This window comes from Miscanthus floridulus, chromosome 18, assembly GCF_019320115.1.
Source record: "Miscanthus floridulus cultivar M001 chromosome 18, ASM1932011v1, whole genome shotgun sequence".
Taxonomy (NCBI): Eukaryota; Viridiplantae; Streptophyta; class Magnoliopsida; order Poales; family Poaceae; genus Miscanthus; species Miscanthus floridulus.
The window spans coordinates 36,137,694-36,153,184 of NC_089597.1; the positions used below are offsets into that span (position 1 = coordinate 36,137,694).

Genomic DNA, 15,491 nt, shown 5'->3' on the forward strand with positions numbered 1-15,491 from the left:
TGGTCTCCGTCGAAGCCCGCAAGAAGCTTGTGCGGTGCTCTAGAGAAGAGCTTTGTGAGGGGCATTGTGCTCACCCCACGGGAGCCGCAAAGAGCAACTCTAGTAGAGCGAGACGCGAAGGGCAACAAGTGGTCTGACCGGGTCAAGTGCTAGAGGTTGTGGTAAGCACTCCATGTGGGAGAGTGTGACTTGTGGGTCACCACTAGCAAGAGGACCGACGACAACCTTGGAGCTTGTCTCAATGGGGACGTAGCGTGTTGGCAAGCACGTGAACCTCGATAGAAAATCACTATGTCAACATTGTTCTTCCTGTTGGTTTGCAATTCCCTTACACAAGCTTGTAATTACTTTCATATACATTGTGCTTGTGTAGTTGCTCTTGCAATTAGTTAGCTTGTGTAGCTCACTACTTACCTTCTTGCTTATGTAGCATAGAAGTAGCTCCCTTGCGTGACTAATTTGGTTTGTGTAACCTTGTTAGTCACATTGCTTAGTTTGTGTAGCTAAGTATTTGCGCTCTCTAATTTGGCATTGGTTGTCTTATTATTGAGCATTGCTAGTGAGCTTAGGAGCTGTGTGCTTTTGCTTACTAGAATTGTGTAGGAGCTCCCGATGTGCAAAATACTAGTGGCATAGGTTTGTGTGACCTTGCCCCTAGAATTCGATAGGTGAGCTCTAGCTAGCTTGACACCTTAGTTGCTTAATTAGGATCTTTGCAAGGTGCTAGAGAACATAGATAGAGGGGTGTAGTCTTGGCTAGACCGATAGTTTTAATTCTATACTTATTTCGGTCAGCCGGTGCAATTAAGTTTTAGAAAGGACTATTCACCCTCCCTGTAGTCCACCATCTAGACCCTTCACCAGCGGCGGGGGAATCCCGCGCGTGCTGGCGCTTTTGCAAAATAGACCTCACACTTCTCCCGAATTACAACTAAGTCCTAACGCTATTTCTCCTTCTCACAAGACTTTTCACTTAACCACCTGGCTTTCCTAGAATTCCCCCCAAGCGCACCCCCGGCTAACCCATGCCCGACGGTGCGGCGAGCGGTGGCATGGGGTGGCCACGTCAGCCACCAGAGACCCGCACTGGCTCATCGGTCAGGTCGACACTCAACTATGGTCCAACCGCCTACACCGAGCAACAACATGGGGCGGCGGGACATAGTAGAGCGACCTGCGGCGGTGTGTGACCATTCGCGATGGTGACGCAACTGCTCCGGTGAACCAGGGCACCTAAGGACATAATCAGCTAGCGAGTGAGCATCAGTAGACTACCATGGAACTAGCCGATGTGATGGTTGGAGAAGATGGTGACAGAGAAGGGCTGGCCATGTGCGGCCAAGCCATGCGGCGGCTAGTCCTGGGCATCAGGCCGGCCCGGCCCGGCACGGCACGGTCACGGGCCGGCACGGCACGATGGCTATCGGGCCAAGGAGGCACGCCGTGCCCTGCGGGCCGTGCCTCATCGGCCTGCGGGCCTGGCCTTCGGCCCAGGCACGGGCCTATGGGCCATTTTTCGTGCCGTGTTGGCCCGTGAGGCACGGCAAAAATAACAGGCCGTGCCAGCCCACAGCCCGTTAAATCTAAAACACCTCCAAATAAACATCTCAATCCATTCAAATATCAAAAAGAGCTGTTTTGTGCAATGCTGCCTCATTAAAAACCTACCTAGGTAAAACTCACCCTTGTGAGAAACCCTAGGCAGGAAAAAAGAGTATAGCCAGCTCCAAATGTCTTAATCTTACATAGTTATTACAGACCATTGTTCAAAGGTTCAAATGAAAACTAAGCAAGTGAGTGAGGGACACATCCACTCTCAACTCACACAAAAGTACTCCAACACTCCCAGCCAACCAATGCCACTGTCAGCCACCAGATCCATCATCTTCACCTTCTAGTTCATCCAGGAACAGATTCTCGAATGCATCTTCAATTTCCTTGGTATCAGCAGCTTCATGTTGTTCCCTCTTCTCTCCTAGCTCCCAGTCCTTCAACAAGGTCAGCATCTCAACATGTTCTGGTTTCAAGCTCCGGCGCCGTTCTTCTAGGATCCTCCCTGCTAAGCTGAAACAAGACTCTGAAGAACAAGTGGAAACAGGAACTGACATGATATCTCTGGCCATAATAGCCAGGATAGGATAGGTTAGTTTGTGGTCCTTCCACCACAGAAGAATGTCAAAACCATCCTCATAAGCAGTTATGCAGTCGCTGTCCAAATAGCTTGAAAGTTCAGAAGCAGTAGAGTGAGAAGAAGAATAGACAGTGCCACTGGAAGGACCAGGCAGACCTGATCCTCCAAAAATTACCCCCCAAGCCTGTTTTCTCTTACCAGTGGGTGGGGTAGGACCAGCAACCCTTTGTGACCTGGTTGCACCAAACTTTCTCAAATATTTCTCAAACATTTTATGCAACTCAGTTTTCAAATCAGCATAGTAAGTAGTGTAATCAGTACCAGTATATTCAGTAAGTAAATGGAGGACCCTTTGCATACCTCTCAGCTTAGCTCTAGGGTCAAGAATGAATGCAAATGAGTATAAGAGAGGAATGTCCTTCCAATACTTGAGAAATTTATGCTGCATAGGGTACACAAAGGGTCTAAGATTAACATCTCTTTCACATGCATGCAAATGAGTTGCAATCTCCAGAACATGGTGCAGCACAAGAGGACTGGTAGGATAATAAACACCAGACAGTGTAACAGTAGAGTCATAAAATACTTCCAGGAACTCCAATATTTTCCCAGCCACGTGCCAATGGGCTGGAGACAACAGTGCAGAACCATAATTTGAATTTATGAACACAGAAAATACTTCACTGTAAGGAACCAAGTGTTTTAGCATGAGATAAGTAGCATTCCATCTAACATCCATGTCTAAGCCAAATTTTCTAGGTCTCATACCTTTAGCTTCACAGTAGTTTCTAAACATAGCAATTCTTTGATTAGAGGAGTTCAAGAAATTAATTGCAGTTCTAAAATCCTCTATATAAGGTTTGATTCTTTTTAGTCCAGATTTGACTATCAGATTAATAATGTGACAAGCACAGCGTTGATGCACAAGACTATAACCAGGTGCAGGATCATCAGGTGCAGGATCACAACCAAGATAACCAGCAAACATGGGTGTCAAAGTTTCCATAGCCTTAGCATTAGAAGATGCATTATCTAAAGTGATAGAAAAGATTTTATCAACCAAGCCATACTCCTCAACAACAGATGCAATGGAAGCAGAAATGTTTTCACCAGAATGCTTAACTTGAATCAACCTAAGACCAACAATCTTCTTTTGCAATTCCCAATCAGCATTCACATAGTGAGCAACAACAGATATGTAATCCTCTTTAGCATTACCAGACCATATGTCAGAAGTCAAAGCAACAGATGCAGAAGCATGCACACAGTTCCTAATCATAGCATGACGTTTAGCAAATAACTTATCCAGATCTCTAGTGGTGGTTCTTCTAGATGATCTAACAAATCTTGGGTTATGAGAATTTTTAATATATTCCTCAAATGCATCAGTGTCACCAAAACCAAGAGGAAGATCAAGCCTAGCAATCAATCTACACAGTTCAGTTCTAGCAATAGCAGGATCATAGTTCCAATTATGCAAAGACCCATCAGCATTAAAAGCTAGTCGAGACTGAACCCTAGAAGCATTATCAAGTTTCTGTTTGCAAGATTTTTGGTGCCTAAGAATGTGACCAGTACCAGCAGTAGATCTAGCACTCAACACAGTTCTACACATCTTACATATAGCTCTAACACGCACATCGACACCATTAATCTTCTCATAAACCTCCTCAAAGTCACCCCAGCACTGAGACTTGCGCTTACCAAGTCCAGAAACAGCACCAGAGGAAGGAGTATGAGTACCATTACCATCAGCATTACCATTAACACCAGTGTAGTTGAAGTGGGTGTTGGAGTCCACCATCCCTGTCCCCGTTGCCCCAGCATCGACGGCATCGACGTCGATCGCCGGCTGTGTCCCGTAGGTGGCGTCATCAAACACCACAAAGGGGTCACGGCCGTCGTCGTCGTGCTCCGGGGACAGCCCAGCCACGACCAAGTCATCGTCGCCAGTCACAGGGAACATGGCACCGTCGCCCTACGAGTCACACACCATGGGGCCCTCGGCCGCGGATGGCTGAACTCCAGCACCATTCCTCAACGGTGCGCGGCTACGGCTTGGCCGCGGTGCCATTGCCCGTCGTCCGTCTACGCCAAGGCTAGTTGACGACGAGGCATCGGCAGCAGACCTGCAAAGAAAAAGAACACGCAAAGAAGAAAAGGATGAGAAAATCATCCCAAAAACAGAATCAAAACACTGAGAAATGTATAGATCTAGGGGCTAGGGTTAGGGTTACGAATGGGGATGGACTTGCCTGTGCAACCGGAGCCGGATGAGAAAATGATCCCAAAAACAGAATCAAAACACTGAGAAACGTATAGATCTAGGGGCTAGGGTTAGGGTTACGAATGGGGATGGACTTGCCTGAGCAACCGGAGCCCGGCGCCAGAGAAGACGAGGGCCACACAAGGGCAAGACGGGATTAAGAAGGACGGTGAGCGACGGTGGAAGAGAGACGGGGAGGCGGACTCACATGTTCATCGACAAACAAAGGAGAAGGAGTAAAAAGAAAGACGGAGAGGTGATGGAGCAGCGGCGATATCACCAGATCCAAGGACGACGGTCGCACCGGCGACGAAGATGGATCGACGAGAGGAGGCGAAGATGGACTGAGCGGGTGTCGAGTGCGGCTGCGGTTGGGAGGCGAATGGGATTAGGGTTAGGGTGTCGAGTGCGGCTGCGGCTTGCGGTTGGGAGGCGAGGCGAATGGGGTTAGGGTTAGGGTGATGGAGCGGCGGCGATATCACCGGATCCAAGGACGACGGTCGCACCGGCGACGAAGATGGGTCGACGAGAGGAGGCGAAGATGGACCGAGCGGGTGTCGAGTGCGGCTGCGGTTGGGAGGCGAATGGGATTAGGGTTAGGGTGTCGAGTGCGGCTGCGGCCTGCGGTTGGGAGGCGAGGCGAATGGGGTTAGGGTTAGGGGCCGGCCAGGGGAGGGGGGGGTCTCGGTTATATGGGGAGCCGGGGAGGAGCCGAGGAGGCCAGGAGGGGAGGGGGCCGTTCTTGGGCCGCCGGCCTGCTTGCCTGCTTGCGGGCCGTGCCGTGCCGGCCTGTGGGCCTAGGGTTCGGCCCAAGCATGGCCTGCACCCCGTGCCATGCCAGCCAGGGCCCATTGACCTTCGGGCCGAGCCAGGCTAGGGCCGGGCCTAAATAGCGGGCTCCGTGCTGGGCTCACGGGCTCGGGCTTTGTGCCCAGATATAGCGGCGGCGCACCATGGCGGCACTGTCGCGTCAGCGATGATGGGGAGGCGGTAGCAGTTCAGCTAAGGCACATAGGGTGAAGAGGAAGTCAAGGCGATGCTAGTGGTGTAGGTGAATTAGTTCAGGATGGGCGGGTAGGAGGGCTACCCTCAACCATGGCCGAGCGCGGCCTTAATGGCACAGCAGCGGGAAAACTCCAAATTGGAGCTTGGCCTTGCACGGTTCAAGGCTCAGTGGGGTCGGGCAGCGAGAGGATGTGATGTTGAAACCATGGATGCACTGAATTGAATGGAGGTGATCGTTCACTGGATAATTTGATGGCACGGCTCAACAGCGGCAATAGAGGGAGAAATAGAGAAACAGAGACAAGGCACGGCAGGTGGGCTTGGCTCACCCTTGCCTTGGCCCACGCGCAGGCGCTAAGGACAAGCGCACACGTCCACAACCGGCATGGCCCGCACGATCATAGTGCCATAAATGGTAAGGCAACGGTGAGCTCTACCACGTGCATGTGGCTATGACGACCACCAAACTAGGCCAGCAGCGGGGTAGGGCTGCAGAGGAAGGCACGGACATGATGGTGAGGCAACAGCACCTGCAGCGGTAGTGTCGCAGCACCGGGCAGGTCGGTGGTGCGACAAGATAGCCCACGTGCCCACGGTGGCAGAGCGAGTGGCAGCAGCGCAGCACGGCATCACGGTGGTGTTGGTAGCGGCAACGCGAGATAGGGTAGCAGTGCGCAGACACGACAACAAGGTGATAGCCCTGATAGTGGCTTCATCACGGCGTGAGGCAAGACAGGCGGCAGCAGCAGCTCCATGCGGCGGGCCAGTGATAGTTGGGCCACAACCAGGCCAGAGGCAGCCATGGCTAGCCACACGCGGCAGCACACGCATGCACGCATGACTAGCGCGGCGATGCTAAGCGCCCGAGCTAGGTGACCACGTCCACCCAACGAGTTAGGCCGAGAACGTGTCGTGCACGTATTTTAAAGCACCTATAACAACTAAACGGTTGCTTCTGGACCTAAACCTTCTTCACCATGCTTAAGATGGCATATGAGGCTACCAACCCGAGCTAAAACATGACACCGCCTCGTAACTTGATTTCACAAAATAAATCACCAAACAATGCACTGTCTTGCTGCTTATATATACTTAAATTCTTCTAAGTCCTTGAGCTGAATTTGAATTCAAGTTCCATTTTTAGGCTATTAGAAATATTGGCTAGCAATGTTATTTTTCCACAATAAGTATTTCATTGTCATCTACAAAGTTCATATTCCAAATTCTATCTAAGCGCCACATATATGTTCTATAGTATTTTTGTTCAATAAAAAATACTTTTAAACCCCACTTGATATACATGAGTTGTGTAATAGCTTCTCATTTAACATTTTTATTGATCATTTTAGGTTGCAATACTTCATCTATTCATTCCATCACATGCATTATCATATAAACATGGTGCTCATGACATAGTTTAGTAATTTGTTTAGAGCATAACACCGAGGGTGTTATAGCTCTTCCCCTATTAAACAAAATCTTGTCCCAAGATTTCATGTGTGCCTAGTGTGGAAAAGAGATAAGAAATAAATTTCAATTTACATAATTACCTTGGTGAACTAGAAAGGAGATGGGGATAATGCTCTAGAATATAACTCTCCTGTTCCCAAGTTGCTTCGTCCTCCAAATGATTTTACCATTGGACCTTATAGAATTTTACCACTTTGGCTCCGTTCGTTGGTCTGAAACTTGACTGAAACTGGCTGAAAAACATTGTTCTGGCTGAATTGTTGTGAGAGAAAAACACTGTTTCGACTGAAAAAATAAGCCGAATATGGGGTAAGCTGAACAGGGCCTTTGTTCCTAGTGACTCTCTCTTTTTCATCCAAGATTTTAATGGGATGCTCAATATAAGAAAGATCAGGTTGTAGAGGGAGTCCTTCAATTTCCACCACTTTATCGAGAACTCGCAAACACTTTTTTAGCTAGGAGACATGGAAAACATTATGGACTGCTGATAAAATATCTGGGAGTTGGAGACGATAAGCAACAGAACCACACTGCTCCAAAATTTTATAAGGTCTAACATAACGAGGAGCTAACTTTCCATGGACTCTAAACCGATGCACACCTCTCATCGAGGATGCCTTTAGGTATACATGGTCACCAACTTCAAACTGCAAGGACCTTCTCCCCTTGTCTGCATAAGCTTTCTGATGGTTCTGAGCCGCTTTCAAATGACTCTAAATAACATTGACATGTTCTCTTGCCTCTTTAATAAAATTAGGTTCAAAGTACCCATGGTCACCCACTTCCACCCAGTTAAGGGGTGTTCAACATTTCTTACCATATAGGGCCTCGAACGGTGCCATTCGAATGCTCTCTTGATAGCTATTGTTATAGGAAAACTCAGCTAAAGTCAAGCATTCGTCCTATTTTTCTGGATAAAAAATGGCACAAGCTCTCAACATGTCTTCAAGTACTTGATTGACCCTTGCTATCTGATCGTTAGTTTGTGGATGATAAGCTAAACTTCTGAGGAGACGAGTACCATGATATTTCTGGAGCTGCTCCCAGAAACGAGAGACAAAGACTAACCCTCTATTGGAAACAGTGGTAAGAGGAACTCCATGTAGGGTCACAACCCGATCAAAATACAACTTGGCATACTTCTTGGCTGAATACCTTAAATCCACAGGAGGAAATGAGCGGACTTGGTAAGGCGATCCACAATGACCCAAATAGAGTCATACCCCTTTGTCGTGTGAGGCAAACCCACAACAAAGTCCATGGAAATATCCTCACATTTCCAAACAGGGATAGACAAGGGCTATAGAAATCCAGGCATATGCATATGGTCCACCTTAACCGTTCCACAAATGTCACATTCTGAGATGTATTTGGTAATATCATGTTTCATATTTGGCCACCAATACAAGTGATGTAAATCATGATACATCTTGTTACTTTCCGGATGAATGGATAATTTGGAGTTGTGAGCTTCATCCAAAAATTTTCTCCTAAGCTCATCATTTGAGGGAACCACCAACCGGTTCTTGAACTACACCACACCTTAATCATCAATACTGAAATGAGGACCACATCCTTCGGCAATTAACTTCTTGATATGCAAAATTTTTGAAGCATCTTGCCTTTGCTCTATAATAATTTGCTCAAGTAAATCCAAGACTAGAGCAATATAGGCTAACACCTCAGAATGGTTGAGAGACAAAGATTCTTCTTTAACTTGATGCGACTTCTGACTTAAGGCATCAGCCACCACATTAGCTTTTTTAGGGTGATAATGAACTTCTAAGTTATAATCTTTGATTAACTCAAGCCACTTCCATTGCCTCATATTCAACTCGGATTGAGTGAAAATATATTTGAGGCTCTTATGATCTATAAAAATGTGTACTTTATTTCCCAACAGGTAATGTCTCCAAATTTCTAGAGCATGCACAACGGTGGCCAGCTCTAAATCATGGGTGGGATAATTCAACTCGTGCTTTTTTAGCTGACGTGAAGCATAAGCAATCACACATCCACCTTGCATAAGCACACATCCCAGTCCTATCCTAGAGGCATCACAATACACATCAAATGACCTATCAATACCTAGTCGGGCAAGAATAGGAGCAGAGGTAAGAAACTTCTTCAGGGCTTCGAAAGCTTCTTCACAAGCTGGACTCCATACAAACTTGACATTCTTTTGGAGCAACTTGGTCATTGGTTAGGCTACTTTAGAAAACTCAAAGATGAAGCACCGATAATAACTAGCAAGACCAAGGAACTAACGAATCTGATACACCAACTTTGGAGATTTCCAATTTAACACATCCTACACCTTGCCAGGATTCACAGAGATGCCTTCAGGTGTTAGGACATGTCCCAAAAACTACACTCAATCCATCAAAACTCACACTTGCTGAATTTGGCATACAACTTGTGTTTCCGTAATCGAGTCAGGACTATACGAAGATGTTGTGCATGCTCTTCATTATTCTTAGAATATATCAATGTCATCAATGAACACTACCACAAACTTGTCTAACTCCAATATGAAGACTGAATTCATGAGATACATGAAGAATGCAGGAGCATTGATGAGACCAAAAGGCATGACTAGGTACTCAAAGAGCCCATACCTAGTAAAGAAAGTTGTCTTTGGTATATCTTGTGGTCGGATCTTAATTTGGTGATACCCAGAACAAAGATCAATCTTTGAAAACACCTTGGTACCAGCCAACTGATCGAACAAAATATCAATATGAGGTAAAGGATACTTATTCTTAATGGTTACCGCATTGAGAGGGCGATAATCAACACACATCCAAAGAGTGTCGTCCTTCTTCTTTACAAAAATAGTTTGACAACCCCATGGTGAAGAACTTGGATGGATGAATCCCTTCTCCAACAATTCCTCTAACTATTTCTTCATCTCAGCCAATTCCATTAGAGTCATGCGGTAAGGATGCCGTGAAATAGGAGCAGTACCAGGTTCTAACTCAATGGCAAACTCCACATCCTGGTCCAGTGGTAACCCAGGTAGATCTTTGGAAAAGACATCCAGAAACTCACAAACCATAGGAATAGAGGCAAGGTTAGGAGAGGCTTTAGTATGAGCAATAATTGGTAGGGTGGAAACTAAAGACATAAGGAGAGACATTCTATCCTCAGAAGAATGAAGCTTCAACTCAACAATTCTTTGCCTAAGGTTCAAGATTACCCCATAGTTTCTCAACCCGTTCATTCCCAGAATTGCATCTATGTCTTGTCCAGGCAGCACCATGAACTGGAGATGATAAGAATGAGTTGCTAGTACTAGTCTCACTATGTCCATCCGAGTTTTAACACACAACTACGCACCCAGGGTTCTGATTCTATAGGCAATAGGAATAGCCATAGTAGATATATTGTACCTTTGTGCAAACCCCATACTCATGAATGAGTGTGATGCACCAGAATCAAATAATACATATGTTGGGTGGGAATCAATGGTGAACATACCAGCCATCATAGGCTCTCCTTACGGAATCTCCTCAGCCTTAGTGAAGTTAACCTGTCCCGAGTAGCTCACGGGCACCTTCTTCCTAATGATAGTCCTCTTGACCAAACGAGAGTTGGCTGAAGGCTAAGAAGACTAAGTAAGCTGGTTCTAGGGGCACTCACAAGCATAGTGGCCTTCCTTGCCATACTTGAAACAAGCACCTGGCTTGTTCCCCTATCCCTGATGAAATAGAACTTGTTGTCCCTGAGGCTGTTGCACCTGCTGAGTAGGTGCATGGTACTGAGTGGGAGGTGCCTGGTGAGTCTGCTGAGTCTAGCAAGACGACTATCCACCCGAAGAGTGATAGGACACCCTCCTCACAACCTGTACCTTCTAAGACTGTGGGTGACTAGAAGACCCAGTGATCACCCTCTTGTGCTTCCACTCAGCCTAAGAGTCACGCTGAAGTCCCTCCATAGCAATGGCAGCATTCATCAAAGCATTAAAGGTCTGATAGCCCCCTATATACAGCTTCTCTTGCAAGATGCAAGAGAGACCATGATTGAAACAGTCCATCTTCTTCTCATCAGTATCCACATGAGTCCCAGCATACTATGCAAGATGGTTGAACTTGTTCACATACTCCATCATAGTCATGTTTCCTTGCTTTAGCTCCAGAAACTCGGATAGCTTCCTGTTCAGCAAACCAGCAGGAATATATTACTAACGGAAAGTAGTGGTAAACTCCCACCAAGTCATATGGTAGTCCATAGGCTGCATGGCGTTGAAAGTGTCCCACCAAGCACTAGCAGATCCTAGAAGCTGTTGTGCGGCAAAGCGCACCTTCTACTCGTCAATCACATTGAGCAGCTAAAACTTCTGCTCTAGAATATGAAGCCAATGCTCCACGTTCAGAGGCTTAGCAGTCGGCGTGAACGTGAGCGGGTGTGTCCCCAAGAAGTCCTGATAGGAATAGGGCCTCTCAGGACCACGAGCACCACCCCCATTTCTACCATTGCCACCGAGGCCTCCACGGGTGAAGCCACCAATAGATTATGCCAGCATCTCCAGGGCATGGGCTGACTCGCGACGAGCAGCCAACATCTCAGCCATCATCTTAGCATAGGTCATCGGATGCAGTGGTGGTGGCGGAGGAAGAGGACCAAGGAGTGGGGCCTCATGGCTCTCCCCATTGGTATTGTCGTTATCATCGCCATGGCCGTTTTTGCCTTGGTCTTCACCAAGTCCACGGCCTGTCCCAGCACTGGTGCTCCCACGACCAGACCTCAGATTCATCTGTAAATAGATAGGAACCCACTGTTAGGGACAAAGCCTCCATATTTAGAAATAAAAGGCTAGAGAGATGATAAGGCCCAATAAATGGTTACAAGCGAGAACTTTTCCTTAAGAGTTAAAACATTTCTCTTTATTTATTATTCTATCAATTTACTATCCAAAAATTATATGTGTGGGGGAGTTTAGTTTAAGCAAGATTCTCTTTTCATGATGTATGGATCGACCTATTCGTTCACTCAGGCCAGAATATAGCGGCATTCGTATATAATTTCTGGCATAGCGTACACTCACTTCCTGTACACTAAACAATTCTTACGCAGCGTAAGTTAGTGTACCTATAAAAAATTGATTAGATAAAAACCAGTGCCACTATCCTAGATAGACCATATTACTAGGGCTTATACTTATTTACGTAATTTATTGCATCCTACTATTCGCAAAGCTTTTGTTGGTCAAATTTTAGGTTTTAAAAAGAGTTTTTAAACTCATAGACACAACCTGGCTCTGATACCACCTATGGCAGAACCGTCTGAAATAACACGCTTTCGGATGCGCTCGCCTTCCACTAGACACTAAGCACCTCGAAAGTAAGCTACATCAGACAGTTCCGTCGAGCACACCCTAAGGGAGAACTCGAAACAATCCTCCAATAATGAGTACGAGCTTATAATACTTAGTCTATTTCATACAACAAGAGTTTTTAAAAATTATTTATTACAATACCAGAGTTTAGAGTGCAATAATTAAACAGCGGAATGAAAATAAACATCTAGCTGAAACGATACAAGGATCCATCTGTGCCCACCAAAAGAATCCTCCACACAAGAGCTACTCCTCAAGTTGCACCTGCAATATGGGTAAAATAAATCCTGAGTACACAATGTACTCACAAGACTTACTCGACTAGTGAAAATAGTTTTCTGACTCTCAAGGATATAATAGGCAATATGGGTTTGTTGTTTTCTTTTTATTTACGGAAAGCATTACTAACAGTTCATCCTTATAGTCAAGTTTTATTAGCAGTCATGATTACTTCATTAGCTAACCATTCTAGGTAAGCACATGTTCTACTTTCAAGCAAGGGTTAAGCAATCAGAACCATTTCACCATCTTTCATCTTCCAGTTCTTACTATGGTGCTAGACCATAGCCAAGTCGTACCGTCTCACGGAAACGGTGATTCACGAACCAATGTATCCCAGCTAGGTACCCCAAAACACACGCCCCATTTGTACCCCAGACACAAACAAGACCAACCCATTCCACTCCTATCACGGGGTCCATCTCCCCTTCCAAATTTGGACTCCAAGCCCCCACACTTGAGACCCAATCTCAGTATGGTGCTTAGACATTCACCTTTCCCCGCCTCCAATCAGTCGGCTAAGAAAGAGTCAGAACCCACGACAAGAGCATAATGAGCCTTCCCACTCCTATAAGCAAGTATGTGCTCAGGATAATAAGTCTGTGACCTGACTACCATCCATAGCAACGGACTAGTGAATTTGTTCTGCGTGCTCCCAATTCCGGATGGTGATGCAAAGAGACACAAGATTTATACTGGTTCAGGCAATCGGTGCCCTACGTCTAGTCTAAGAGATCGAACTCGTATTCCTTGCACCGAAGTGCTCGTAGTAGGGGGTTACAAGCTAAGGGAGAGAAGGAACTAGTCCCAGGTCTCGGCAGGGTGCCGTGTGGGCCGTCTGAGACGTTGCTCTCAAGCGGCTGGAATGTGTGTGTGTGTGTGTTACCAAGTGTTCTTTTTTGTTTTCCCCCTAAGTGGCCCAAGTCCTCTCCTTTTATAGTTGAAGGGAGGACAAGGACAGTACATGTATTACTATACGGCATCGTGCCAATAGGGGTGGCACGTCCGAGCCCTGTGGCCTATTCCTATGGCGGCGTGGTCGTAGGAGTGGTCCGTCCTTGGAGTACTGGGGCGGCGTGGTTGTCCCATCAGATCCTGTGCGTCGTGGGAGCCCCGAGAATGCCTCGGAGTGGACGCGGCGGCGAACGTGCAAGCCACTGTGGACGGACTGTGCGCGAGGCTGGGACTTGGTCGGTGCCGAGGCTTGCACTGCGGTGGGGGGGTCTCGGCAGGCACGAACCCCAAGATCGCCGAGGCCCTGGTGTACAGTGCCGAGGCCTTGAGCGGGCGGCTGATCGTGGGTACAGCGTTAGGACACAGTGGCCGGTAATCCCCGTCGTACCCTGTCCCAGCTGGTATGGCGCTGATCGTGGACACAGTGTTAGGACACAGTGGCCGGTAATCCCCGCCGTGCCCTGTCCCGGCCGGTATGGTGCTGATGCGACCTCGGGTCGCGTCGGCCATTCTGTGGCGTTGAGCCACCGTCCGGCTGAGATTGCAGGAGTGGTTGAAGTATTAATGAGACGTGACGCGCTGTCGGGAGGGTCGACCGAGGCGGGGGGCGACGGGCTGCGGACGAGCCAGCCTCGAGCGACACGGAGAATGAGGCCTCACGCGAGACGGAGATCAGGCTCCTTGCCGAGGCCTCGCGCGAGAGGCCTCGCGCGATACGGAGAATGCACCTCCTGCCGAGGCCTTCTGTGGAGAGCCTCGGGCGAGGCGGAGACGGCGTTCCCTGCCGAGGCCTTCCCTAGAGAGCCTCGGGCGAGGCGGAGTTTGCGTCAGGATGTCGAGACCTCCTGCTCGAGGCTCGAGGCGAGGAGGAGGAGGACCCAGTGGGCTCGGTCGTGGCGGGTGAGGGGCCCACGACTTACCTTCTAATTTTTATTTTTTAGATGGGACTTTAGCGACCCTTTCGATGTTTGCTTGGGGTACCCCGTTCTAAGGTACCCGACAACGACCATCTTATTATCTATTAGCAACCTCTAGGTGAGCGAGGCTTCTAGCGCCTGCAAGGCCCCATAGGTGTGCCTCTTCAACGATTTCTTCTTAATATAATGATATGCAGTTCTGTTGCGATGGATTTGTGGTCGCACAAGAATGGACCGAGTTAGGAACGATGATATACGTGACCGCCTAGGGGTAGCACCAATTGAAGAAAAGCTTGTCCAACATCGGTTGAGGTGGTTTGGCCATGTCAACCAGTGCATTGTGGAGTCCTAAGTCAAGCTAATAATGTGAGGAGAGGTAGAGGTAGACCGAAATTGACATGGGGGGAGGCAATAAAAAGAGATTTGAAAGCTTGGGATATACCTAGAGATCTATGTTTGAATAGGAGTGCTTGGAAAGCAGCTATTGATGTGCCTAAACCGTGACTAGGGGCTCTTGGTGGGTTTCAACTCTAGCCTACCCCAACTTGCTTGGGACTAACAGGCTTTGTTGTTGTTGTTGTTGTTGTTGTTGTATAATGATATGCAGTTCTCCTACGCGTTCGAGAAAAAAGTGCTTTTACAGTGGTTTTTACGTGATGTATATGTGAAAATGGAGAAATTAAGCTACATGACACTGCCACATGTTTGCGTCATTGCATGTCAGAATTCAGAACAAACTTACATGGTCCTGATTTACCTCTACATGGTTTAGAATAATTGGTCATCTAAAATGTAGTTTTACCCTACAATGATTCCAAAAGTTGCCTTTTGCTCATATCAAACTGCTTAGTTTTAATAAACCAAATGCCCATATGGAAAATTTAAACTTTCAAGATCCTTGGTTTGTTTAATATAACATCAGCACTTCTCAAATACAGAATATGGCGATTTATCATTTGCCTTCCATCAGCAATCAGAAATGGAAACCTTGAGTTATGTTCAAAGTTATACAAACTTGATTCAAGTTATATATCAGCTAAGATGAATTAGTTATATGATATCTTAAATCACATTCAGTCCATATGAAAGATGATGTTAACTTCACATGAACCTTTGCAGTTATATGATATC

At 47.0% G+C, this 15,491-nt stretch overlaps 1 protein-coding gene across 1 annotated transcript; it reads right to left on the reverse strand.

The window, feature by feature from the left end:
* Positions 1 to 1,865: 1,865 nt before the first annotated feature.
* On the reverse strand, positions 1,866 to 3,398 carry LOC136523663 (zinc finger BED domain-containing protein RICESLEEPER 2-like). Its single transcript, XM_066517271.1, has one exon. The coding sequence runs from the start codon at positions 3,135 to 3,137 to the stop codon at positions 1,866 to 1,868; it is 1,272 nt and encodes a 423-aa protein (XP_066373368.1). The 5' UTR covers positions 3,138 to 3,398.
* Between the last annotated feature and the right edge of the window lie 12,093 nt (positions 3,399 to 15,491).